The sequence below is a fragment of the Rhea pennata genome, chromosome 15 (genome assembly GCF_028389875.1).
Source record: "Rhea pennata isolate bPtePen1 chromosome 15, bPtePen1.pri, whole genome shotgun sequence".
Taxonomy (NCBI): domain Eukaryota; kingdom Metazoa; phylum Chordata; class Aves; order Rheiformes; family Rheidae; genus Rhea; species Rhea pennata.
Genome location: NC_084677.1, coordinates 9,232,072 through 9,259,758, shown reverse-complemented (window position 1 = coordinate 9,259,758; position 27,687 = coordinate 9,232,072). Strand labels below are relative to the sequence as shown.

At 35.7% G+C, this 27,687-nt stretch overlaps 1 protein-coding gene across 1 annotated transcript in view; it reads left to right on the top strand.

Moving 5' to 3' along the window:
* PDXDC1 (pyridoxal dependent decarboxylase domain containing 1) overlaps positions 1 to 26,630 on the top strand; it is a 32,694-nt gene extending 6,064 nt beyond the window's left edge. Inside the window, exons 2-23 of the mRNA XM_062588334.1 lie at positions 650 to 723; positions 1,261 to 1,323; positions 2,073 to 2,156; positions 3,091 to 3,237; positions 5,628 to 5,817; positions 8,818 to 8,886; positions 9,373 to 9,451; positions 10,252 to 10,336; positions 11,087 to 11,135; positions 11,241 to 11,342; positions 11,590 to 11,715; positions 13,009 to 13,059; positions 14,281 to 14,344; positions 15,807 to 15,895; positions 16,621 to 16,726; positions 17,857 to 18,028; positions 18,669 to 18,787; positions 19,817 to 19,938; positions 22,002 to 22,094; positions 22,193 to 22,289; positions 23,578 to 23,682; positions 24,675 to 26,630. Of these exons, the coding sequence (XP_062444318.1) occupies positions 650 to 723; positions 1,261 to 1,323; positions 2,073 to 2,156; positions 3,091 to 3,237; positions 5,628 to 5,817; positions 8,818 to 8,886; positions 9,373 to 9,451; positions 10,252 to 10,336; positions 11,087 to 11,135; positions 11,241 to 11,342; positions 11,590 to 11,715; positions 13,009 to 13,059; positions 14,281 to 14,344; positions 15,807 to 15,895; positions 16,621 to 16,726; positions 17,857 to 18,028; positions 18,669 to 18,787; positions 19,817 to 19,938; positions 22,002 to 22,094; positions 22,193 to 22,289; positions 23,578 to 23,682; positions 24,675 to 24,937 (2,349 nt within the window). The 3' untranslated portion in view covers positions 24,938 to 26,630. The remainder of the gene's footprint in view (positions 1 to 649; positions 724 to 1,260; positions 1,324 to 2,072; positions 2,157 to 3,090; positions 3,238 to 5,627; positions 5,818 to 8,817; positions 8,887 to 9,372; positions 9,452 to 10,251; positions 10,337 to 11,086; positions 11,136 to 11,240; positions 11,343 to 11,589; positions 11,716 to 13,008; positions 13,060 to 14,280; positions 14,345 to 15,806; positions 15,896 to 16,620; positions 16,727 to 17,856; positions 18,029 to 18,668; positions 18,788 to 19,816; positions 19,939 to 22,001; positions 22,095 to 22,192; positions 22,290 to 23,577; positions 23,683 to 24,674) is intronic.
* Positions 26,631 to 27,687: the final 1,057 nt, after the last annotated feature.

Below are 27,687 nucleotides of genomic sequence, written 5' to 3'. Positions count from 1 at the left end.
AACTCTGCTAGAAATTATACTTGAATATGTTTGAATGCCTTTTAGTCGAGCTGACAATCTGAAAACACAAACTTTCACTTTTTGTAATTATTTTCCTATGAACTTGCATCAGAATGCTTGAAGACCAGCCTTAGTCCAAAATTTTAATGTTTAGCTTCCCAGACAGCAACTTTTCTAGAAGGTAACGAGTAGGAATAATGTTCTGCTTATCCGGTGATCAGGCTTTGTTCCTCTTGTGTCTTTTTCCAGTTACTACCATGGCAGGGAGGCTAGAGTTTTTGTTTTTTTGATGTATCGTAAGAGAGCGGAAAGTGTCAGGGAGTAGCCTGGCCTCAAAGTGATAGCTCAGAAGATAGTAGTGTTTAGTATGGAAATACGAGTTCTCAGGTGAAATGAAAGGATAACTTATTAAATGAGTTTTTTCCACTGAAAGAAATGCAATTGCATTGGGGGTACCGCTATGTTTTCTGTACTCTGTTACATGTTTTCATTTTGTGTATTCTGAGTTCAGGATACTATTTTAAAAGAATATGCCTTGAATAATTGAAAAGCATCTGCCTCTTGCATTAATTTTTATCAAGGATATGGGCACACTAGTGAGATGGATGGTTTATCAGTCTTTTCTGATTTTTTTTTCTTTTTCTGAAAGATGGTCGACCCTACTCTAGCAGAGATGGGAAAGAATCTGAATGAAGCAATGAAGATGCTAGAAGACAATCAAAGGTATGTGTAAAGAATAACAACCACAAAAGCAATAACTGTGCTGTGCTGGAGACTATTACTAATGTCATTGTCATTAAGCAGATGGAACTCTTTTTCTTAGTAGCTTAAGAACGTATTGTAATTTGAAGTTTACACCTATACAAATCACCACTGTTAAGCAAATGATGGGGTTTTTAAAATAAATGTATATATTTCTGTGCATGCTCTGTAGTATTCAGAATGAATCCAGCGACTTTTTTTCAGATGTCCAATCTCCTCTTATTACAATACAAGTAGCTTTTCCCTCATGTATGAGACCATTCACTAAGTTTGACATTTTCTCTTTAAGAGTTAAAAAGAGTTACAAAGCTTTTAAACCCTTTCTATTTCCATCTGAGCCAATTTCTTATGTTTATTTTATTTAGTTTATTCATCAAAACTATTTTAAGTGAAGTCGTAGGTTGCAAAACATGTTAGTATGTATTTCTGTGAATCAAAGTCAACTACATATATAATACAAACTGGATATGGTAGTTTGTTCTTGCATCTGTCATTTAGAAAAGAGGAAGAAAATGAAAAGAGATATACACGGAAAGATATTCCTGGACCACTCCAAGGCAGGTAGGCTACAATGATTTTAGATAGTGCTTTTTCTGTAGTCTGTAAATTTGTCATAGATTCTGCTCTGCAAGCAGTTCCTGCATAAGTCCAAGCTAACACTTAAGAAAATTTGTGATCTATTTGACAGCCTTATATACATAAACTGAACTTTAAGTGTATTAGTTCTTGCACTAGTGTAAATTCTAGTTGGAAAAATATAACTTGAAGAGTTTTAAGTCCTTTCCATTTTTTATTGTGTTGGAGTGCATAATTTTAGAAGTCTGAACTGTATTGTACAATAGCTTGTATTTCCTAGAAACTGATCTTTGTAGATAATTGTTTTAGAGATATGCTGAATTTAAGCTGAAACTGGAGCCTGTGAGAAACTTGGATGATTAGCAGATATCTTATTTTGCTGTATAGTAATAAACAGTTAATTGTTGTAAAGTCAAGCTCTTCAGTCCAAATCCTTGGATTTCAGTGATTTTTTTTTTTTTTGGGGGGGGGAGGAAGCCCAAGTTCATACTTTATTAAGTGTGCTACTCTAATTATTAAGAATTTTGAATTGATTGATACAGGAACATTGCCTTATGACTTTGTTTTTCAGGGAACTAAGAATATTTTTTTTGTTGCTGTACTCTGTTTGGTAAAATAGAGCCTAGTGTTGCCTTCATGTCTTACTGTGCAGTGTTTTAAGTGGCCTGGTTGTTAGATGCTGGTACTTACCTCTTGTTTTGATATGGTCTTGTTTCCTTGCCCCTGGTTGCCAGTGGCCAGGATATGGTGAGCATACTTCAGTTAGTTCAGAACCTAATGCATGGAGAGGAGGAGGAAGAGTCTTCACAGGCCTACAGGTAAAGCCACTTTGAGTTGTTGTATGTGGAAGGTACACCGTTTTGTTACTATTTGTGATTATTATAGAATTTATAAATTTAAGCATTTTAAAATGTAGATATAGTGTACAACCACTACTTTAAGGCAACTTAATTACTTTATTTAGTAAACTAGAATAATGCATTAGATTTAATTTTCTTAAAATTGTGACATTTCATCAAGTTAGTACAGTTACTAAATTGAATTGTACAAGGGAATTAGTTCTGATGTGACAACTCAGATTTTATTTTCTACTTTCTGAAGTCTGTCTTAGGTTGAATTTTGTGAAATATTCATAAAACTTTGAAGACCAATTGAAAAAAAAAAACCTACCTCTCTCTAGATTAAGAAAAAGGAAAAAGTTGGCTTCCACTTTTTTCCATAAAATTGAAACAATACTAACTAATCTTCAGTAGTTCATGGAGTATTAACATTTGAAAAAAAATGGAGATTCAAAAACAAAACAAAAAAAAAAAGATTAATGAAGGCTTGAAAGCTTGATAGTAATAGTTTCCTAGGTTTTGTCTGCAGGAGGAAAACAAGGTATATGTTAATGCAAATTGAAGTCCAGTGTGGATAAGGTGCTTAGTTCTAACTCATACTGACTGATGAGAGGAAGCCTTCAGCTCCCATTATGATTTCCCTAGAATAGGTAAAAAGAAGCTGAAGGATTATCATAAGTAGCTTGGCCAAATCAAGTGCAGGTGCCTTTGTCTCCCCTAGGATTTTAGTATGTTAATACAAAATGGCAGGAGGGTCTCTGTAGTGTGCTGTACTTCATTCTGTTAAATATTTAAAGTTGCTTGTTGGCAAGTTCTGCCAGTCTACAGTAAAAATAGGCTAGCCTAAAATCCTGTAACATTCATGACCTGTGTTCAGTTGACAGTTACTCTGATACAATGTTCTGACTTGCAGACTGCAAAATGTTGGAGAACAGGGTCACATGGCTCTACTGGGACATAGCTTGGCTGCTTATATATCAGTACTGGACAGGGAAAGACTGAGAAAACTTACAACAAGGATCCTTTCTGATACTACTCTCTGGCTTTGCAGGCTCTTCAGGTGGGTCATTGTGAATAACTTACGTATCATTGGGTAGTGGTAACTGTTAACAAAATATGTGCATCTGATATGAGGATATCCAGAAAATAAACTATTTTGCCATTCACTTACAAATATTCTTTGAAAGGCCTTAAATATGATGCACTATATATTAAAAAAGAAATTGTTGAAAGATAGGAATTTGTTAGTAATATATTTGTTGTAAAAATCATTTTATAAGAAATATATGGTGGAATTAAGGGCTGAAGTACAGCTGCAGGCAGATTGTTGACCATTGAATTAAATTTTTGTTTCTTGAGCCATATGTTATGTTGCTGAGTTTTGTGATACTTTATATTTTTAAAAGACCTCTTCAGTTATCTTTTCATGAGCTCTTCTGGGGTCTAGTTCAGTTTTTCATATGTAGTAGGTAACACTATTGAATTTTTTAGTAGAGTGAAATTTCTCATAAATGCCTGTTTTATAATTCAACCTGGATATCTTAAGCTGTCCCACAGGAGAAGATTGGAGATCTTGTGACCTTGTTGGTAGGTGGGTGGGTATTAGGGGCAGGGCAATATTACTGATTAGAATTTCTTTTTTCTTCTCAAAGCAAAAGTGCTTTCTCCCTCTCAGTGCCATATTTTTTCAAAAAATCTTGCCAGTGCTACTGATGGTGAGAGTTTGGGTTTTGTTTTGGTGAAGGCTTTTAGGGTTTCTTTTTTTGGGGGAGTGGGCTAGGGGAGAGGATGTTTTTAAGTACAGGGTAAGATGAAACAGTAAAAAAAAATAACGAAACTTAACCTAAATGTAATCGTTAGGATTACAGGTAATATGAAGATGAGCTTTTCAACGTCCTTTATCTCCATCTATTTTATAAATTCAATGATTATCAGTCTTTGACTTAAGTATTTTGAAACTCTGTGTGACTATGAAATTTCTGAGAAGCTGCAGATAATCCAGCTGTTTTGAGAGAGAAATATGTACAGAAAGTGTGCTCCAAGTGGTGTAGCAAATAAAAGGAAATATTTCTGTTTTGAATCTAGTTCTAATATCCAATGGTGTTGTGGTTTTTTTTTTCCCTTTTTTTTTTTTTTTTTTTTGGGATTAACAATGGATACGTATTGAATCGTGGTCCCCAGGTCTTTGTGGTGCATAGACCACGGCACTGTACCAGCACTATGCTGTGGGCTGCTTCATCCTATTTGATGTTTTCTGTGCCTGTGAGCCTCGCTAGAGGGATTTCTCTGTGACCATGATAGATAACAGAACTGTTGTATGATGGTGAGGTAAATGTCTGCACGTGCGTCATTCTGGAGTTAACCCTGGAGTGCTGAGCAGTATTTGTGTGCTGGATAGTTGGTGATAATCTAAGATGCTTCAGGGCCTTTATCTAAATTTGTGGATAGACTCTGCTCTTAAATTGTCAAGACTACTGGTTTACGTGTGCAGAAGTGCCAAAAGAAAAGTCTAGCTTGCAAGGTGCTTAATAAATCAACACATCTCCAACCCTTACTGTTGCTATTTCCTTTTCTGTGCTTACAATAGTTGATAGATCGTATCTATAGAGAACAATTGTACCTTTTCTCTTCTTTGGTTATATTGTTCATGTTTCTTGATTGCAAATGTTAATGTGCTGATCTGAGTTTGATGTTCAGAGTTTAAAAAAACTCAACCAACCAACCAAAAACCCCAGAAAGTAGAAACTACCCCAAAAGTCCCAAGGAAGTGTGCCCAATAAATCGACTCAAAGGCAAAAAGAGTATAAAATCAGTAAAAGTATTTCTGAGGAAAACTATATTTATGCAACTCAGGTGTTTAAAACTTCTAGACAGTTGCTTTGCAGTGTACTCAATAAATTTTAGTGAATTGTAGTCTTATTTTCAAACTTACTAAAATAGAAAAGACATCAGTATTTTTGAGTGTTATACCTTTTATTTGTGACTTCACAACAAGGTTTGAAAGTCTCTGCCCATCTTTGTCATATTTTATTTAATTCCATTTTTCCTAACTTACAATTGAAGAATGTCATGTTGCATCTCCTCTAAAATTAGTAAACTAGAATTAACATATGCTTTTAAACCCAAGTGAAACACTGAGTTTGTCTTTTGAATTATTTTTTTCCTGCTCTTACTGAGCGAAGGCTTTGAACTCTTTAAAATAAATTTTTAAGGCCCCAAGTGTGTGATTTTTCTTACTTCATCTATGAGTTGAAATGAAAATATATACTGGGCTTCCCTCATTGTTAGTCTGTCTCAAGAAAGTTTTCTTTTATCGTAGGAAAATGAAAGATTTTTTTTGTTATCTTTCTCCTTTGCACTCTTGTAAGCTGCTTAGATGGTCAGTGATGTTTTAAAAACTAAACTGGATATTGTTTTTGCTTGTCATTACTTACTCAGTTTTCCTTGCAGGTATGAAAATGGGTCAGCTTATTATCATGAAGATGATCGTGAAGGTCTCTTAAAAATTTGTCGACTTGTTATTCACACACGCTATGAAGACTATACAGTAGAAGGATTTAATGTGCTGTATACTAAGCAGCCTGTTATATACATTAGTTCTGCAGCTAGAATGGGCTTGGGCCAAGCTCTCTGCAATCAGGTAAAGTGAAATAGTTGGGGTTTCAGCTGCAAGTAAAACCTGTCCAGCTTCATATTGCCTGTTGGAAGCTTAGATTAAAAAAAAATAAAATATATATATATTAAAAAAAAAAAAAAGGTATTTTATACTAGCAACTCTCTTGTTAATTGTTTGGGACCAGTGATGGGTCTGCCTGGAAGGTCATTGTTAGCAGTGGAGCTTCTTTCAGACTTTTGCCAGTGCTACTCTGCCTGCTGAAGGCAGGTATCCGCCAAGCAAGGTGTCTCTGCAGCACTCCTGTTCCATCTGTATGTGTGTGCTCGTTCTTGTCTGATTAGTGTTCCTGCTGAGCAGATTCCTTTTGTTATCTCCTCTTCCTTGCCTTTCTATGAACATAATAGATTTTTATAGCTTACACTGTTATTTATGTTTTCTAAGATTGAAGATAATGTGTCTGCCTCTTGAACAAGAGTATGAAAAGGGGCATTATGAAGAATGAAAACTGAGCCTGGGTTTCAAAAAATTTCGGTTTAAAGAAAAGCAGAGCTGCCATGATGTTTTTGAAAATTCATTTATTTTTCTTCAAGGCATAAACAATAGCAATGTGAACAGCACTAACACAATGAGGAGGTAGAAATCTGAAGTTGGTTAAAGTGAAAAAAGCATGCTTTGACACCAGTCAAATACATGCAAGCTAGTAATGCTAAACTGTTAAACAGTGTTGGTATTGCTTTATTAATTGACATGCCTGACACAGCTATAAAGTGTAGACAGATGAAATCCGAACTGTGAATAACCTCAGTAGCTGTAGTAGACTGTACCTTTTAATTAAAAACATTTATCTGGAAAAAATACTTTCGGGCTGCATATGCAGTCTGTATTTTGCAGCAATGATAAAGTGGGAGGAAAAAAAAATTCTGAATATTTCCAGTGAAATGAACCTATATACTACGCTCTAGTTTTTTGTTGTATTTGTGCTGTGGGTTTTTTTTGGCGATTGTTTCTAGATTTCATTGCGCTTTTTCTGTAAAGTGCAAGATTTCCAAACACTTAGTTATTGTAAAAATTGTTCTGAATGGTTCCTCTTAATCTTAACTCTTACTGCCAATACATTATCATTTTTGAAAAGAAAACAGTCTAGGAGAAGTAGACTGTATTGGTCCAATATCAGAAAAGTTTTGCTTGGAATAGTAAGAACTGAAACAAACAACAGCAACAAAAAGTCTAACTTAAACAAATCCAGTTTTTCCTAATTGCATTTAAAACTTCTAGCTTTTTCAAGCATTCATTTACACAAATGCTTACAGACCTAAATAAGCTAACTATTAGGCAAACACTTTCCTTTTGAATGCCTACCATTCATTGGGCTACAGATATTTTTGAACTTAACATGGACTGAAGTGAAGGCTTACAGTCTTAGAGCCTTCATTCTTCAAGTCCTTGGAGGAAGAGTGTGGCATCACAAATAATGGAAATTATAAATGACTTTAATGTCACATTACATTGCTTTTCTGGCAGTTTTTATTTATTTATTTATTTTTATTAAATAGGCTTCTCAGAGGGGAAAAAATAGCTTCTTGAAATCAGAGCCTATGCTTTTGGTAGAGGAGTGTGTGTGTGCCTCAATTAAAATTGAGGGAAGAAGGTGGCAAAGGGCTCTGGAAACTTTCCTTGGGTAGTACATGGGAAGAAGAAAATTGGGTAGATAAGGATTCCTTAGTGGATAGAGGAGGAGTGTTGGTGGGTTGACAGCTGTACCCTCCCTTGCTTCTCTTGCTGTGATAAATGTTTACAGTGACATTGATTATTCTGGTAATAAAAGCTAGAAGTTTGGGAAATGATAGAGGAGAGAATTTCAATACTTCTTTTCCAGTAGTTGCTGCTATTTCTTCATATTTCTATTAAGGACATAGTGGGGGCATTTTTTTAAAATGCAGACTGCAGAGGAATATAAGTGCTATTAGAGATAAAAAATTTTTTGGCCAAAAATGTCTTGTGCAAAAAGATAGTAAAAGTTAATTGGAATAAGTTGGTGTCTTTTGTAAGCTGAGTGTTGCATGTAGTTTTTGACTGAAATTTCTTAATACAAGAAATACTACCAAGAACCAGTATTTTGAGTAACTTTTGTTTCTGAGTATAGAGCAGTTACCGCTTATAATGGTAGTACCTTATTTTTTATTTACAAGCTGACCTATCCTTTGTCAGGCAATCACTGAACTTAAAAGTTGTGCTGTTTATCTTTGATTTTTGAGAAGCTATGTATATATTGTAGAGGAGATCACTGGACCAGAGTAGCCAGGTATTAATTCAGCTTCTCTTAAATGAAAGGATAAACACAACTTAATTGATAACTAGAGTTGACTTAATTTACTGAACCTTCTGTTCAAAGTGGTGAGTGTGATCAACTAGACTTCACTTTTCTAGTGATCTTCCAGGTCAAAATTCAAGGTTGAACTGTAGGAAAGACCTTGATTTTTATTTTTTTTCCCTTTTCATGTTAATAGAGGAAGATATACCTGACATTTGCATTCAAAGAAAAGGAAGAACTTCAGGCCTGCTAGCGTGAATAGCCATCTGAGCAGTGTGCTCCAAGTAGGCAGAAAGCTGTCTGTTCAGTAAGAAGGTGACTATGAACCTTCAGGAGAGCCTGGCATATTTGGCAAAAAGACATTTTTGTTTATAGGATGTATTAATGGAAGTGTGGCCAAGAAAGTAGGGATGAATTTGGGCTGTTATACAGGGCACATGTTTCTCATTGGAAATATGGTATGCAGTTCATATGTTAACCAAAATTTGACCTTCCCCCCCCCCATTTCTCCCCTGTGTTCTTTTCTTTGCTAATAATCTGGTCATAAATTTTAGCAGGAGACTTGCTTTAAAATGTAATGCTTTTTTTTTATTATTATGTTGTATTTTCCATTTTCTTAGTCTTGTTGCTTAACCTGTGTATGACTGCAAACACTTGAAATGAGTGTCCTAAAGCATGACTCGGTTGTTCAAACTCCATCGTTTTTATTGCAGCTGGGGTTACCCCTTTCTTGCATGTGCCGTGTGCCTTGTAACACTATGTTTGGATCTCAACATCAAATGGTAAGTTTTTGCTTTCCTCAAGGCCTCTTACATTTTATGAAATGTCAAGTGAACATCATGGATGTTGTTAGGAAAGAATTATTAATGTGCTTACATTTTCAACCTCTAAGTTTTCCATGTTGTAACTCTACAGCGTTCTGTAGCGTTGTGTAACTCTCCATGGTTGAGGTCGTCAGTGCCAACAGCTTAAATCTTGGTCTTGCATAAAGTACTTCTCAGTCCAAGAGCTTGTTTAGAATATGTATAGTAAGAGATATGTTTACAAAGTACATGATATATTTGTTGTATTTCTCACAAGTGTATTTTTTTGCGCTTTGGGGGGAAAAAAGCACAAGTCATAAACAAAGCTTTTAAGGATTTAATCGGGATTGGCTTAAAAAACTTAATGTTGTTCTGTTCTAATCAGCTTATTTTTTCCTGTTCAACAAAAATAATTTGATTTTTTTGACACTTGCATTTATATATTTTTTTTCTTATTGATAACAGGATGTTGCTTTATTGGACAGATTGATTAAAGAGGATGCTGAATCTGGAAAACTGCCCTTGTTGCTTGTGGCCAATGCTGGTAAGTGCTATGAACAAACAATAACAAAAAGCACACTATTTAATGAACACATAAATGTAAAATAAAATATATTTTCTTAAACAGCTTAGTGGTTTCATGTCAAGGAATAGCTTAGTGATTGTACATAATTAGCTGTCCAGAGGGATATTAATGTAACTGATTCAAAATTGGATTGTATTGTTCTGTTTGTCAGTTGATGTATATGACTAGAAGGTGGGGTTGGGGTGGGAAGAGGGAGTTTGTTTATTTTTCAACGAGTCCAAATCTCGTGTTGAAAATCAGTTTTACATTAACACTTCTGATTTTTTAATGAGTATGACATCAAATTTAGCTTTAAAAACTATATTTTCCTCTAAATAATTGAACAAAAGTCTTGTTGCTCAGACCATGAATAAAATTACTTTAGGTATGAATGAAGTGACTGTTACTTGCTTTGGACTTGCAAAAATATTTATGATATTAATCTTGGTTTCCATTTCTTTAGTTGAAGTCATACTTCGAATGTATTAAAAATCTCTTCAGTTCTTAACTGAGGCTGCTGAATTTTTGAATGTCTAGCATGTAATTTTCCAAGTATTTTAATATATGTTGACCAGCAAAGCATGCATCTTTTAATTTTGTCTAGAGTTCCTATTGTTAATTTATCCACAATAAGCAAGATATAGTGAGCTCTTTTTAAATATCCCTTTCCTATTCCTGCGTGTGACTTTTTTCAGCAACAGAATGAGAGATCCTCTTCTCCTGTAAAGTCCTAGTTTGCATTGTTATCCTTCACGACTAACTATTCCTTTTCAACAAAGGGACACCAGGAGCAGGGCACACAGATAAACTTGGGCGACTGAAGGAACTTTGTGAGCAGTACAAGATGTGGCTCCATGTAGAAGGGTATGAAACTTGAGATTTATATTATTATATTAATTTAAAAATCTGACTAATGGATAGCACACAGTTTTATACCTAACAAGCTAGTAGAGCATTATTAAATTTGTCACCATACAAGATACAGATTGTTTTACCTATACAGAAATAACTAACTGAAGTGGTTGTTTCTGCGTAGGTTGCTTTTACTCAGGTAGTAATTTTATTTGTCCTTGCTTTGAAGAGCTTGGAATATGAAAGAAAGAAGACTTACAGGACAATGCAGGAGAGACATTATATGGTGATTATTAAGGAGAAAGGAGGATGGAATGTGGAAGAGAACAGCTTAATGAAGGTTAAGATGACTGCTGCAAGTGCAGTGGGCAGTGTAACAAGGAGGAGGAATAAACCAACAGGAAAAGGAACTGGAACCTGTTAGACAATGTTAATGAAGACTCCTGTGCTTTTAGGTGTTGGTTTGTTTATTTATTTACATGCTGTATATCTCTGGTACAGCATCGGTGCTGAACTATGGGTAGCACTTGGACGGGTGAATTCCCCAAAGGTTGAAATGATAAACTTTTAGGTTGAAATGGATTTTTAGTTTTAGATTATCAATCTCTGAATATTAAATAGCAACATCTACTGCATGGATATTTAAAAAATGAATAAAAATAAATTACCTTTACACAGCAGCATGAAAAATTTAATGTGAAGATTAAAATGCTATGTTTTGATTAAATGTTTAAAAGTGTTAAAATCTTTTTATTTTTCTAGTGTGAATTTGGCAACTCTGGCTTTGGGTTATGTCTCCTCTTCTGTACTGGTATGTTTTACTGTATCTAGCAACCTCATAATGTGCTCTAGATTTTAAGGTCATGATCTAATCAAAGTATATATGGTTTCTATTCCCTTTTGTAATAAACTTAAGGCTGCTACAAAATGTGACAGCATGACTCTTACTCTGGGCTCCTGGCTGGGTCTCCCAGCTGTACCTGCTGTGACACTCTACAGACATGAGGATCCTTCTTTGGTATGTTTAACTTTCGTTATTCTTAAGATCTCAAGACTCCAGTTGCAACCGTGGTATAGTGTTTTGTTCTTCATAAGCATCTAAGTAACAATTTGCAAAAGATTATTTAAATTGTGATGCATTCTGTAGTTGGTGAAAATTGGAATGAATGGATGATAATTGGAGGGAGGGGGAGAGAAGCTAATCATTGATTCTTTCTGTTGTCTATTTTCTCTCCCCCCCCCCCCCCCTTTTTTTTTTTTTTAAGTCCTTAGCAGCAGGGCTTACATCAAGTCAGCCCGTAGAGAAGCTTCGTGCCCTGCCACTCTGGCTCTCCTTGCAGTACCTGGGCCACGATGGGATTGTGGAGAGGATAAAGCACGCCTCACAACTAGTAAGCATGAGCTGGTTGGCACGTCGTTTAGCAATATTTTGCTTCTGTGATTATGGATCAAGAAGTATTCTTAAGAATCTTTTTTGTCTGATTTAACAGCTTGAATATCCAAGTTAAAAAAAAAATGTTTAGATAGCAATGATAGCACAAGTGATATCCAGGTGGCTGTTGCAGAACACAGTTGTATTTAGGAACACCATTATAATAGCTATTAATGTACTTAATTATTGTGATGCATTGTAGAAGGCTGAACTGGAAATACGGAAATCATTGATGATTTAGCATATTAGTTCATATTGTGTTTAAAAACAAATTATGAAAGCAGAGTAGTAATGTTTGGGGGAAAGGATGTGCTTTAGTTCTTAAATTTCAGATTTTATTTTTTTCATGAGAAATAATTTGTCCTTTCAAAACTATATGCTTACACTTTTTTTCTATCACTTCTTTTTTTTTTCTATTTTAGTTGAAACCTGTTCAGAGAAACACTTATTTTTGTACTCTGCTATACATTGCATTGAAAGGACTGTTAACTATAAACACCTGACAAAAGATTTCAAAACAATTCCTCAAATAGTGACAGATGCACTATTTTGATGTTGAATCCTTATTCATTAAAAGTTAAGGTCCAGTGTAATATGCCATTAAAAAAAAAAAAAAAAAAAAGCACTGGTTATTGCCAGTACATTTTTCCTCTTAAATGTGCAGCTGCCTTCAAAATTAAAAGAATGGCAAAGAGGTTGTTTTGTGGGAAATAGAAAGTTTCTGCAGTGGCTAGTGAAGAAGCTATTGGCATGAAAAGACCTAAAGGGTGACAAAATGTCATTAGTCATTAAGATTTCAGGCATCTAAGAGTGATCTTTGTTTCTATAACAGCCTATTAATAGTCTTAGACCACTTTGTAAGAATGTTTTTTTTCTAATGAAAATAATTTAGGAAGCTGTTACAAACTGCTGTGGTAGCTTTGGAGAAAAATAATTGTTGGTTCTGCTACACACTAGGCTTTGCTTAGTTGACAAAGTTTCAGAGATGTTATCTCAATTCACTGAGATTTTATTTTAACAAAGAGCACTTTATAGCATGTGTTTTACTAAAAATATTCAATATTTTTTCCATTATGTTCTAAATATTTATAAATAAGAATTGGGTGTGTCACTGACATTTCATAGGGAATTGTTAACATACTGAAATGATAGTGGTGACTAATGTTCATACGAATAATTTTCAACTTCTGAAACTATGTATTTGTGTCTCTTTTCTCCTCCTCCCCCCCACCCTTCTGCTACGATCTTCTAGAGCCAAAGGTTGCTGGAAAACTTGAAAAACCTGGATTTCATTAAAACTTCGGTACAGTTTGCATTTAATACATTGGTTGTACTGCTCAGTCTTGGCTATTAAATAAGAATAACATTGATTCATAAGAACTTATTGAGAAGTATTATCAAAACATAGCCATTGTTTTGAAGGTGCTTGATATCTTCTTAATTTCAAGTGTTCAATGGAATTATGCAACTTCATTGTGTGTAACATCTGTTGGCCTCTACATTGTACTTGTCCATTGCTGCATCCTCTTTTACTCAGTCAAGTTGACAGGAAAACATCCAGAAACTTTTCAGAGGTTGATTTAGTTAAACATATTACTGAACAAATCAGTGTTTTTATGAAGGTAGTTTCTGTAAATCTCTGACTATATACTGACTGCATCTTATCTTGCTGTTGAGATGATATTGTGAGCCCCTGAAATCCATGCACAAAATACTTATCCCAGCTGAGGCTTTTACAGTAGAAATCGCACCTAATGGATTAATTTCTAATTCAGTTTTTGTGAGGGGGTGTCCTATTCAGCAGAGTGGGTTTTTTTTTGTTTTGTAACTGACACTTGATGTATTGTAAATGTATACAACTTAGTTTTCTGCATCAGTAAATATTCCATGGATCATTGAGCGACAATAATCTTTTTTGCAAAAACTGTTTTCCAAAGATCGTACGAGATCTTGGGAGTCTGAATTACTGTAGCGCTTCCTCCTTCTACCTAGATAGATAAATCATGTATTTGCAGGATTGTGAAACATAGCAACAGTTATCTCCAGAAGTGGCCCTGTCCATTTTTCTTGCCTTACCTCAAAGCAGAATCAATTATGATTTTGTTAGTCCCATTGGAACTCTCTTCAAATTCTCCAGTGGTTCTGGAGCAATCTCTAAGAGAATTTTCTTTAAATGTATTTAGCTGCCCCCCCCCCCCCCCTCCCCGAAATTAACATTTTCTTCATTATGGTATATAAATGAGTGTGCTTGTTTCTTGCCTTATAGTATCCAAACTTCAGTTATGCATATCTTAGATCAGTACAGTTCTGCTTGAATTAAATAATCATTTACTTCCTGTGTTTGCAGATACATTGACTCATTGACTCCTCCTCTTAGTGGGTTAACTTCTAATACTCAGATAATCTGAGCATTTTTATTGCAGTCTAAATAAAATGTGCTTTGCTCAGTAATCTAAAAGGGTATATTCAATGTTAAATCTCTTACATAAGTATTTTCACACACTTTTTAATTATTATTTTTGAGGTTGAAGATGAACTGAGTTCTCCAGTGGTTGTATTCAAGTTCTTCCAGGACTATGCAAATAGAGGTATGTGATTTACTGGGGGGGGGGGGGAGGGGGGGAGGCAGACCTCTGCATGCTTTTGAAACTGTTAATTTCCAAAATTAATTTGATTAGGTAAATATTATGTAGTACACATTTCTTGTGTAACCTGCTTTTAAAAAAGGCTGTAAATACAGGTCACAATCTAGTGAAAGACTATCATATCATATATATGATAACTTCTTATTCTAAATAAGCTGCAATGTTTTAAATTTTCATAAGTCATTTTCTGCCTCCTTGAGTGGAGAAAGATTTGTGTAGGATTTTGGTCTTGGACTTTCCATACACAGCAAGCTGTGTTTGAGTACACTGATGAGGGAAGATTTTTTTTTTTTTTTTTTTTTCCCTTAATTTTATTCAGGCTTTATGTTTCTTTTATTATTTTAGTGGGTAGGTACAAGGACTGTCTTTGTATTTTATTGTTTACTGTTGCAATAGTTTTAAAAATAGGAGAGCACAATAGGAGCAGCTCTGTAAAACCTGTCGTGGGTATAGCAGCCACAGCACGTGCAGCTCTGAGCGGAACATCCCTGTCTGGACGTGCTGGCCCGGGAAGGTGATCAGTCAGCTGGCCCGTCAGTTATGCCAGAGGTGTTGTGCTGTTTGTATGTGCCCACTCTGAGCATGGGGAAATAGCTGGGTTGAGGCGAAGGACTGCTTAAAAAAAAAAATCCTGAAATTTCATATTGAGTGTGGATTTTAATTGTCTTTGGATTTTTTTGTGTTGGGCATGTGGAGGGGTTGTTTTAATCCATTTTGTGGTTGCACTTAAAAGACAAGATTATTCATCTTGATCCAGTGAAATAACTTAAGAGATATTTTTTATATTGATGCATTTGTTGATAAAAGACCTCAGAGAACTTTACTAGGGAAAAATCACCCACCCAAATTTAAAGCATGTAAAATGTTTGACCATTGACACACATTTTGTATATGTAATGGGCTTATAAATCCTTAAATAATTTATTAATTATATAAGAAATTAAATTAGTTATACTGTAACCCTTAAATAACCCTTAAATTATATAACGGGCTTATAGTCCTAAATTATTTTTGTTTATTTTAAAACAGAAAGCAATTATTAAAAATGTAGTTTACCAACACACCAAATTAAATTTTGCAGCTTGCTATTACAGGATGTTTGTTTTGTGAAAACATTGTTTTCTGTTTCTGTAGGGATATTTGAACTTCAACGTCTTGAAGTATTTTCTTAGTTGTTTTTAGAATTAATATATCTAACTCTGTTTATTCCTCATATTTGTCATGTTCATCATACCTTTGTAAAAAAAAAAATCCCACCTTATTTTTCTTGAGGTGTGATACATAGTTTAGATGTTTTACATTAAGCTAGGAAATTTAATTGTCTTTTATCTAAATTTTAGGTTGCCTTTTGTTTATTTAATTAAATAAAAATCTACTTCTGTGATTCTTGTATCTTTGGATTCAGATCAAACCCCACATGCTGCACAGGCCTCAACTATTCAGCACCCCCTAATAAGCAATGAAAGACATGTTTATGACACTTTCAATCAGTGGGTAAGAATGGATGTTTTTCTCTTCAGGAAAAGAAAAGTGATGAGTGTTGAATGTTTCTAGGGGTTCATCAGTAATTACAAAACTAACTTAAACTAGCTTGGTAGTTATTTCAGATTTGTTACCCTTTGCAAAAACTAGTGCGTGTTTTGAATAAAAAGATTAATTTGTTTCTGAAGTGCAGTTGTTTTCACATTTGTGATTATTTTACAAGTTATTACTGAAATTATTACTGAATCTTGAACTTTTAACAGTTGAAATTTGGGGATGGGAGGGGCTTGCAAGTGTATTTGGAAACTTGAGAATTCTTTAATCAACTTGATATCTCATTGACAATGTCTGCCTATGCATAAAGAGATTTTCTTTTCCAGATCGTAAAAGATTTAATTTTAGAAACGTGCACTTTCAGAGAACTAAGCGCATCACTGTTTTGGAGTAGTTGCTTAGTAATCCTGGCATACTTCATGTGATGATAGTGTTGAAGAAACTTCTGACTTTTAACATTCATAGCTTGCTTAAAAATGTGAAAACTTCAAGTATATGTCCAACTTTGTTTTACTACCAGCAAGCTAACATACTCTTGCTGCAAGAAATAACTAGAATTTTGAGAAATTCAGAGAAAACTGTTTAGCATGCAGTTCATCTAAACTCTGGGAACAGTCTAACCTGAATCAGTGACTACAGGAGGTTTGTGCTCTTTGTTTCTTTAACTGTGCTGATTCCTTCAGCTAGGAGAGCAGCTGGCACAGCTGGTTCCTGCCAGTGGAGTCGATGTGGTGGAACTGGAAGATGAAGGCACATGTGTGCGTTTCAGCCCATTAATGACTTCTGCAGGTAACATTCACTTAATTCAACCATTTGTAAAAACGGAATTTGTCATTAAAAGTGTACAGCAATATACTGATACAAAAGTAAGTATTCTGAAGAAACTCTTTACTATATTCTCCCATGGTGAGGATTTTTCTTATCTTGAATTTAAATAGGTTTAGATAAACCTATCTCAGCTTCAGCCTTCTGCTATGCCTTGGCAGCAGTTGCATCAGCTATTCTGCCTGACATTGCCTCGCTACATCTGCAGAGACAGACTTTTACTGATTATTTTTAAATTCATTAGGAAAAGCAAGGGGAAGAGCTCTGTTTTTAACAGTTATAAAAAGAAATATCAGGGATGAATCATCCTCATTGTTCCTTCTCTCAGCTGCTTAACTGGTGTTAAGGAGAAGATACTTGACTTTTCTTACACAGGTGTTTAGACACTGGAATGGAGCTGGTGTTTAAATATAAGTAATTAACTAGAATTATTTACTAAAGCTCTGGGGATTTTTTGTAACTACTGATGTGTGGAGGGGGGGTGAAGAAGTGATTTGTGGAAGGTGTCTTAAACTTGATGTTTAAGCTAGCACCATATAGATACTTTGTGTAGATTCAGTATATGCGCAGAGGAACTTGTTGGGGCTGAGCTGAAGCATGACGTCTCCTTTTAGCTGTGATAACTCTGAGGTGGGGTGAACAGCTAAAACTATCAAAATATCGTGATGCTCACGTGTGAGGATGCTGGTGTACAAAGAAAATTAAATTTTAGAGTAATATTACTTAGTGATGCTGTCAGTTCTTGAACAGAGTAGGGGCTAATTCATTATTGGTTTGACTATGGGACAAGAGACTTTTCTGGCTCTAGCTGCTGACATAACAACAAAGGGTCTAGCCCTTATTAGTTTGTAACATCAGAAAAATCCTTGTTTCTACTAGCTTATTTTTCAGAAATTTTTGGCTGTTTTGATGTATCAATGGATAGCTTACTGAAGAAAAGACTTTTATATGTAGATCAAGATAACTTTATACTACTTCTAAGTTATTAGAATTGGCTTGTAAAGTGGTTTCTTTACAAACAGATGTGTGAATTAAATACAAGTAATCTGTATGTCCATTCATGTTTATCACCTACTAACATACCAGCTCTTCAGTTTTAGGAACTGAAATACAAGATATTGATCAGCTAGTAGACTGCTTAAAAATGAAGATACCAGTGCTGACAAGTACACTGCAACTGAGAGAGGAATTTGAGCAAGAAGTAAAAAGAACAGTAGGCCTGCTGTATGTTGAAGATCTCAGCTGGCCAGGATTAGGTGTTGTAAGGTAAAGTGCATTAACAGAAAGGAATTCATGGTCCTTTGAGTAGTGATTTGGATGTATTGTTTGCTGGTTATCTCTTCTTTGCACTCAGTTGAAGCTTTTGAGTGCTATTAAACAAGAAGCCATTTTCTTTATAAGAAAAATACAGAGTAAGCAATGTAAGAAAATGAAGAGCTGTTTTTGCAAAACTAGGGCAACAATTCTAATGCTGGAAGCAGCCTGTGGATCTGTCAGATGGTACTGTAAAATGCAGGTGGATCCTACAGTATATAGCCAAATGTAGCATGTATTTTTATCTTCAGTGGGATTAATCCACTTGCCAAGAAAATCAAGTTTCTATTCTGATCATTTGATCATATAGCCTGTTGGGAAGGCTTCTCTATAATTGGAACAGTCCGTGTATAATCAATATATTACCTAAAAATCCATTGTATTCAGCCAAATTTGCAGCAGGAACCTCCCCACCCAAAATCTCTGCTTACAAATGCTGATAACCTTGTTAATTTAAGCTGTCGTGTTGCTCTCACTTTTTGGTTTCTTAGAGTATGTTAGTTTGTAGAAGCATGCTAGAGGTACAGATCTGTTTATATATTTTTGTATGTATGTTCTGTAAAGTAAAATTACTGTCTTCTGGCTTTTGAAGATACAGCTATCACAGTGATGGGAAGAATGATGACAAACAAGAAAAAGAATTAGAAAAAATTAACACAGAACTTCTGAAAAAACTAAATGAACTGGAATCGGATCTGTTTTTTTCTTTGGGTAACTACACTATTACATAAACTCAGTTTAAGCTAAGAATCATCTTATTAGCCCTGTTACACTGCAACAGGTTACTTGAACGTAGATTGTTGTGATAAATGTAAAATTACACTGCTGTATAGTTACTCTAAAAACATCTGTAACTTTGTTTCCTCCTTGCCACTATTTCAGTTGGAAAACTTAATGTAAAGCAGGAGGTGCGCTCAGTAGTATGAGCAAGGTGCAGTAGTTGCAGAAATTCTTGTGAAAACTGAAGTATGATCAACTTGACCAAAAAGGGTTTCTTTGTCAGAAAGCAGAAAAGCTTCAGTGTTCCCCTTTCTAAAGAATGAGGAGGGGAAGTATCTCCATTGTATGAAATAAGAAATTCAAAGAGGTTTTGGGTGCTGCGCACTAACGAAGAGTAAGTTTTGATGCTGTGCTGAGTGGAACACATCTAAAATGCACTAAAAATGTTAAAATACGTACCACACAGGAAAGAGGTCTAAGTTAGTGTTGCTTGTAGTGAAATGCAAATCTCATTCAAAAGCTGTTGGCTGGTTCACTGCGCTTTGTGGCTAGATCAAAAGCTTCAGGTGACTTTTGTGATAATTAGTAGCGCTTTCACTGGTAATAATGTCACAGTGTATTAATTTTGCTTACTCATAGCTCTGATCCTTTCTATTCGGCTTCAAAAGCTGTTCAAGTGCCATAGAACTGTGGAACCAAATAATTGGTAGATGCAAAAAAAAATGTATCAAGCATTTTTAACAGTGCTTTTTGTTCTGTAACTCCTTATCTGTATAAAGTATCAACCAGTCTTGTTGATTAGATGTGGTTGGTTTTCTTTTCTCTCTTTGAAGACCAACAGAACTGAGCTTTTTATGGCTTGCATAATTTAGACATATGCCAATATTGCACTTAATTCCTGAAGTATGTGGCAAGGGGCATATAAGGGTCTCTGTGCATGTACATGCACACAAACGTGTGCAGTACCTATTTTAAGAATGCACTTCATACATGACAAATGCTTAATTCCTTTATTCGTAGGTCCAGAATTTGGAGGGGAGAAGAACTGCATTTATATTGGCATGGTAACTGAGGATTTGGATGTGTCCGAGTTAGTTGAAACCATTGCAGCAACAGGCAGAGAAATTGAAGAAAATTCACGAGTAGGTATTAATAAATCATAGTATTTCAGCACCTTTTTTTTTCATATGGGCTTAAGGACACTCTTTTGTTCTTTCTAAATTGTACTTGCCAACAACAAACTGTATTAATTACTGTGGAAGTAATGATTTGTGTCCACATAATGAGAACTTTTGTTATAGGAGTATGATATTCTGAGGATATCCTGATTTATGCTCATGCTCCTGTGCTCAGTAATTCTAATGGCAAACTTGCAATTGTACTGAAAATAAGCTCATTCTATTACAGCTGTTTAAGCTGTCAAAAAAGTAGGGGGAGGTGTTCATTATCTGCTGGTGGTGTTTCTCATCATTGCTAAAGGCAGTGGGATTGCGACAGTTTCTATCAGCTATAGGATAAGGCTGTGCCCTAAAATGTGTGGAAATTTTTGAATCAGTAGCTTAGAAACTAGATGTACAAATTACTCATTAAAGTAATAATGCTGACTTTTTTGTACAAGCATTTACTTGATTTATGGTTTACTCATTAATATCCATAGCTTTTGATATCTAGTACAACTCTTACGTGACCTGCACTTTCCCTGCCGCTAAACAGCACTGCAGCGGGAATGAATGGCCACCCTTTCGCGCCTCCATCACTGGGCACTTCCTCACCTAAGAAACAAACTGAACTTCAGAAATCCTTTGCATGTTTCTGCCCATGGAAATGTTCATTTCAGCAACATTTTTTTTCTCTGACAGTGTTTTCTGGAGACTGTTTTCTACCCACTTTTTGAGGGCGAGATATTTGAAAGGTGGATTGGCTGCAGGGTTTTTTCAGTTCTGTAACTGTTGTAGCTGAGTGATTGGGAACTGAATTTTGGAATAAGTGCCAGTCTTGAATCCTGAAGCTTCTCAGGAGGAAAAAGGTGGTAGAGGACCTTGGAAAGGCAGAGTCCTTGGCATCCAGCTGGAATAAATCTGTAGTACTATAAAGATCTTACACATTTGATCCAAAAATTGAGAAGCAGAACTAACCTGTGAGAATGAGGCGCTCTCATTTAGATCAGTGATCTTTTGATACAAGAGAGAAGCTTTTAGGAAAAAAATGCTCCAGGATCAGCAAGCCTTAAGCATATGTTAGTGTAAAGTACACTAAAAAGGCAGAAATTCAGGATGGAAACATCGTTACTGCAAGAGGAAAACAGTGGCTCTTTCATGTATGTTAACCGCAATTCTGTTGCGTGTGCACAGACATGCATGCACACGTGTGTGCCCCCCTGTAACTAGGGTTACAGGTGAGGTGTTCAGCTCGCTGTGATGATCCTCTCTGCAAATGTAGTGATAGATTTAGAAGAGAGCAGTCAGCCCTCTAGAGAAACCGGAAGGATTCCTGCCTGTCTTGCAAGAATTCCTGTGTTGCCTCAGCCCCGAAGAACAGGAGCAGCTTTGCCTTTGTCCCTCTTGTTTTTATCAAGTGGTAGTGGCCCAAGTTGTTTTGCTTTTTGGAGCAAGTGCCTGTTATCTAGGGCCTGCTTGATATTAAAGCCTACATAAACTGCACATATTGGCACTTGTTTTGCACATGACAAAATTGTGGCTTTGTTTTTGGATTTGTTTTTCACAGTTTATCCTCCCTGCAGGCTCTAAATAAGCAGCTCGTTCTTTGCAGTGTTTGAGGTCACTGATGCTTCCTGTGCCACAGGAGTCAGGTTAGCAGTCATACATTAAATTTGAAAAACCTGGCTGAGCCTGTAGCTAGACTGGCACATTCCAGTTCAGACTTCTTAATAAGACTGTGAGGCTGGTTCAGACCAAGGCACGTCTGGAAGTCAAACTGTACCTGATAAAGCTAAAAATTGTTCGATCAGTTTCAGTGCATCTGAGGCACATTTATGTGCTAAATAGTCCTTTGAGAAATTTAGGTTATAGGCTCATTTCCAAGTAAAAGAAAAATGTGTCATCTCTGTTAAAGGCAGTCTCTCCTCTGGGTATATTTTTTTTAAAACTTAAAAAAAATCTGGCTACTGTGTTAAATCTTCAAATCCTGAACCGAAAAGACAGTTTCAAGTCCAAATAATGTATGTATCATTTTTGTTATTTATTAGCTATTGGAAAACATGACTGAAGTTGTTAGAAAAGGGATTCAGGAAGCACAACTTCAGCTTCAGAAAGCAAATGAAGAACGACTTCTGGAAGAGGTAAGGCTATAAAAATTAGTTATTGAGGTAACTTGTAATAACTTGTGACAATATAGAGGGCTTGTTCACCACACAGTGTTCAATTGTGTACTTTACAGGGACTGTTACGACAAATTCCTGTAGTAGGCTCTGTGCTGAACTGGTTTTCTCCATTCCAAGCTTCACCAAAGGGAAGAACATTTAATTTAACAGCAGGTAGGACGAAGTGTATCTGCAGCCATATTCTGCTAAATGTTTCCAATTTTGTACTATAATTCAACAGATTTGCTTGTGCTGATCTGTACATGAGTGACATAATCCACCCTCAGGATGTAAAAGAACAGCCTCTTCACCACTTCTCTAATACCCAGTGAGAAAGCCTTCTAAGTTCACTTGCCTAGTTTTCATTTTGTTTTTGCATACTGAATCACATTTAAAAAAAGCTGTATTCAACACTGTCATTTATTAAGAGAGGAATCATTATATGACTTTTGGATCCGCAAAAGCATATATTCTTGGGGACTTACTTATGCTACATTTATAAATGCACAAGCTTGCAGGATAGGCCGTGTTCAAGTCTTAGCACATTCCTTCCATGTATGTGCACGTGTGTCTGCTTGAGAGTGCTTGCAAAGTGTCACTCACCTGTTTTGCTGTGCTACTCAAATGTGAATTCAGCTATCATCTTAACTATTGCTGTACTGATAAAGTACCAGTTTGCAAGCTGAAATAATGAAGTGTCTCATAAAAAGTACGGGCTAAAACTGAGGCCTTATATGAACATGGCTTTGTGGGAGGCAGTAATGAATGGAATTTTTTTTACAGCATAAAAGATAGAATATTTGTTCTATTTGGATCCATCTATAACTGATGATTGTTTTGATGTGAAAAGATCTCTCTATAGTTTCTACTTCATTCTTGGTGATATACTAGCCTAATGCTCTCTGGAATCATAAACCTTCACTGTAAAAAAGGAAGTCTTAACATTCCCGAACTCAGAAGAATGTCAGATCTAGAACAGTAGCCTCTCTGTGTGTGTTAAAAGAGCCTTTCTTCCTAGCTTTCTGCTGCATTTGGGATCTTCCTCCCTTTTGGATTTTTGATTCACTGACTGGGAGGTTCTTGTGACAGAGAACAGCAAGGTTTCCTTGGGAATTTCTCACCCCACTTGTAGCCGCTCGGAGCAGCTGCGTAGCTTGCAGCTAGGGATTTGTCAAGTCTCTAGTAGAGGAAGGGAAAGAGGAATATTGGATTGTAGCAGCGTTGTGCAGTGAGTGCAAGGGAGGCTCTGTTCATCTGTCTTGTAGTCTCAATACCCATGTCCCTGGGTGCTCAGAAATCTGCTACCCTGGAGTGGCAGCTTCAGCTCCAAGTTGGCACATGCAGTTTTGGAATTACATATTAAACATAAGCTTGCTACATACCTTTTAAATACAGATGAAAAGAAAACTTACTAGTTGGTGTTACATGCAGTTTACTACTGCTATGCTTTTATTCCCCACAGGCTCTCTAGAATCCACAGAATCTACATATGTATCCAAAGCCCAAGGGACAGGCACTACTCCACCACCCACTCCTACATCCAGCCTTGCAAAGCGAAGACTTCCTGGTAAGTTTTTTTCTCCTTAGTTTTACTCTTAAAAGCTGCTAAAATATTCTGGTCCAAGTACAAATCCAAGTTATGTGGTACAGTAAGATCAGCATGGTCTTCCATGTTACATAGTATTTGGAACTAGAACACTTAAAGTTACTTGAAACTAAGTCCTCCCTTAAAACTTTCATTTAAATTTGGCATGGAACACCACCCTAATCTGTTTTCCCAAAAAGTCTTTCTGTGACTATGGGAGATTTTTATCCCCTGAATTAACAACTGCCTTTGAAGCCTAGAATCTTCCTCATGAATATTACATGAAATATTCATGATTCACAGATTATGTGTATTAAAATAAGACTATTGACTTTTAGAAATTAGCAGGTAAACAAGTAATGTATATGGATATATTTCACAGAATGGTTAAGGTTGGAAGGGACCTCTGGAGATCTAGTACAACCCCCCTGCTCAAGCACAGTGAAGCAACTTTGAGCAACTGCATTTCTGTTGCTAGCTAGTATTTTGGAGACAAAGTCATTCTAGGGTGAAAAGCTATTAAATATATGGCATTTTCCTTGTAGTGATATTAGTAATTAATATAGATCTGACTGGCAGGGAAGCTATATTGTTTTAACTTAACATTTATGTCTGGTTGGCTTTCTGCCTAGGATCATCTGTTTCCCACCAGAAATCTTTCCTGAGGGACAACGATTCTGTTGTGACTTTTTTTAACTGTAAAATAATTTCACTATGCATGCTGACAATGTGGGTTTTCACCTGAAACTTAACTGAGACTTTGTTTACACATGACAAAATAGCAGGGGCTATTTTGACTTGCATATATCTGTAATTGTGAGCAAGTATTTACATTTAGGATGCAAGTTAGCACCCAAATAAAATCTATTTCTTTGCAGTTGTAAACTTTGAATATGTTTTTCAAAATGTAACTTGTCTATACTACACTTTGCATTTGCTGCCTTACCTAGTACTGTATTCTTGAATTTTTACAGGTCAAAAAATTTTTAAAAGATCTTTAAGAAGTTCTGATGCATTCAGTGAGACTAGCTCAGTGAGTCACTGTGATGACCTGGAGAAGATAGATCAGAGACCCCCTGCTTTCCCTCCCGGTCAAGAACAAGAGCATTTGGATGCAGAAAAAACAGAGCAGCAGCGGGAGGCGGCACAGGCAACACACACAGAAACTGACCCCATTCAAAGTGACAAATCACCAAATGATTGCGCTAAGGCAGAGGAACAAGGAAGTCAAAGATAAAATCCACACTCTGGCTTTTAGACTTTGCAAGGGAATCACACGACCTGGGAGGCAGGGTATTAAAGACGCATTTAAAATGTGAACAGTGCCACACACTAGTACAGTAACAACTACTGTAACTTATTAACTGGGATTTTGCACAAATATAAAACTTCTCCCCCAACAGGACAGATTTGTCTTACTATACACTTGTTACAGTTGCTTTAATACGTCAGTATCACCAAAGTAATAGTGCAGTTCATTAACTGCGTGAAACATTTGTCAAAAAACTGGCAGTTATGTAACTCCTGTATGATTCTAAGCATAAAAATAGTTGCTAACAAATTGATCAGCCATACACAAAATTAAGCATACAGTTGCACCCAGTAACTGTAAAATGATCTTATTTTATGTGAATATATTAAAAAAATCTGTTAATTATTCACCTTTTATATTTAAAATTCAGTTTAACCTCTATTGCAAAAATCTACTTAGTCATACTAGCTGTATTTTGCTTTTTTATATTGCCAAACAGTTGTGGTGCAGTGTATATTAAGGATGGATACCTATGTATATACAAGTCACGGAAAAGTACTTTTTCTATCAACCATTTTTTTTTTCCTGTCTGTTGTATGAATTGACCCATTCAGCTAAGGTCCTAGATACAGTGGGGACTAAGTTACGGAGTTGTAAGCCTTTTAGAAAGCAATAGTGCATGCCTAAATGGCTTCCTGCTTCCACCTCTGAAAGGAATCATTATCATACCATTATTTTTTCCTTTGCACGCCATTTGTAAATCAAATCTTATCAAACGCATTTATATAGTGTAACTGGAGTTTTTTTTCTGTTGTGTATTTTTAAAGATACTTGTTAGTAAAGCTTGGAAAACCAACACATTTGTGATGATTCAACACTTCTTACTTACTTTTGAACAATAGTAACTTACCTATGGTAGAACTTGTACAGATTCAAAGAAATTATATAGGTTAGTTACACTACAGCAGAAGTTCATATCATCTCTAGGACTGTTTAATGCACAAGATAATCTTTGACTACATCAAAAACTAAAGTGTAAAAGTCTCTCTTTGTTCCTTACTGAATTATCTTCATCTTAGTCACTTTGCTGCAAGTTTTCTGAGCTTACAATAGTTTCTTTGGGTAGGGAAACTTTAGGAAAAGATTTTTTTTTTTTTCTTCTTTCTTCTTCTTCTCTCTAATGCATCTGATTTTGGGGAAAATCTTAAGTCCTACTCCCTCCCCCCACCACCACCCCTGCAGAACTGAAAACAAGTACTGTAACCTGTTTTCCTTTTTTTTTTCCCCAATCCCCCCAAACACATAAATCAATACCATGAAAGCTGCAGTGGTAGCAGGACTTTGATTTAAAAAAAAAAAAAAAAAAAAAAAAAAAAAAAAAAAAAAAAAAACTTTCAGATTAATTGTACTGTCACCTGACCTGACTTTCAGCTTCTAGATTCTGTGGGGCTGGGAAGGTATAAACAAGCTTAATTTTGCTGTTGGGGTAATTTATGTTAATCTGAGTGCAATTTTTCTAAGTGCAAAAACAATGAAGTTGACTGGTCTTCCTTATCAATTTCTTTGGTGCAATGAAGTATGTTAATATAAGTAATCTGTTGGGGATAAAATTATCACCATAAAGATTAATTTTTAATGTTTTTATATTTGGAATTGTTAAACCAGTAGTTTTGTTGGAATGAGCTTCATTCTTTAAATACTACCTAAATGTTTCAATAAAGATTCTTCAAATTACTACTCTTGATTTAAGTTACTATTGAAGAAAGTTTCAGTAAGCATTAAGTATAAGCAACTTTTTTTTTTTTGCTTTGTGTAGAAATGTTTTCTAAAAAGGAAAAAAAAATCACCATCATGACTCAATTTCTCAGCACTGCTACCTCTCAATCTATGCTAATCAAAGTGCAGTTTTAGAGCAACAGAAACACAAGCAGCTACAATGAAGGCATGTGACAACATGGAGCTATACCTGCAACGAAGCCGTGGTTTTTTAACAGCAGTAATTTTCTCAGTGAGGATGAAGTAGCACTGGGAGTTCACTGAGAACTGAAGTGATGCTACTGCCCAGTGTGGACAAATATAAAAAATATATACAAATGTTAAGACAAATATAACATGTGGATAGGACTGGAGAGAGACTTACTTTCTCCCGTATCTTACAACCTTTCAGTTTAAACCAATTTGGGAAACGAGACTATGACAAGACTATGTTAAATTAGACAAATTATTAACCAATCATGAGGAATGACTTACAGCTCCTGCGTGTCTTGGTCCTGGTTTGACGACTGACCCTAGACCTATAGAAACAATGAGAAGGAAAATTCCCCTCCCCTACTAAAAAGGACATTTTTTTCCAGCAATTTACCTAAGAATTCTGCTGCTTAGTAAAACTATGACTGACTTACAGTCCAGTTTGAAAGGTTTCTATTGTGCCTGGCTACATCAACTGACATGGCTGCATGTTTAATGCAATTCATTAAGGCTGACCATATCTCACCAGTCACTTGGAAAGACAGAAGTATCTTGAATTAGTCCCAAAAATCAACCAGCTTAGGTTTTGAAAGAAAAAAATGGTTTAAAATAGCAGATGTAAGTTAATTATCAGGCTCAGTTTCAAAGTATTTCATGATCTGGGAAGACCTTGCTAACACCAAAGCAAAACAGTGAAACCTTACACAGGATTATGTAAAACCAACAGAAAAATCCTTGTCAAAGTAGTAATAATTCAGACATGTAAG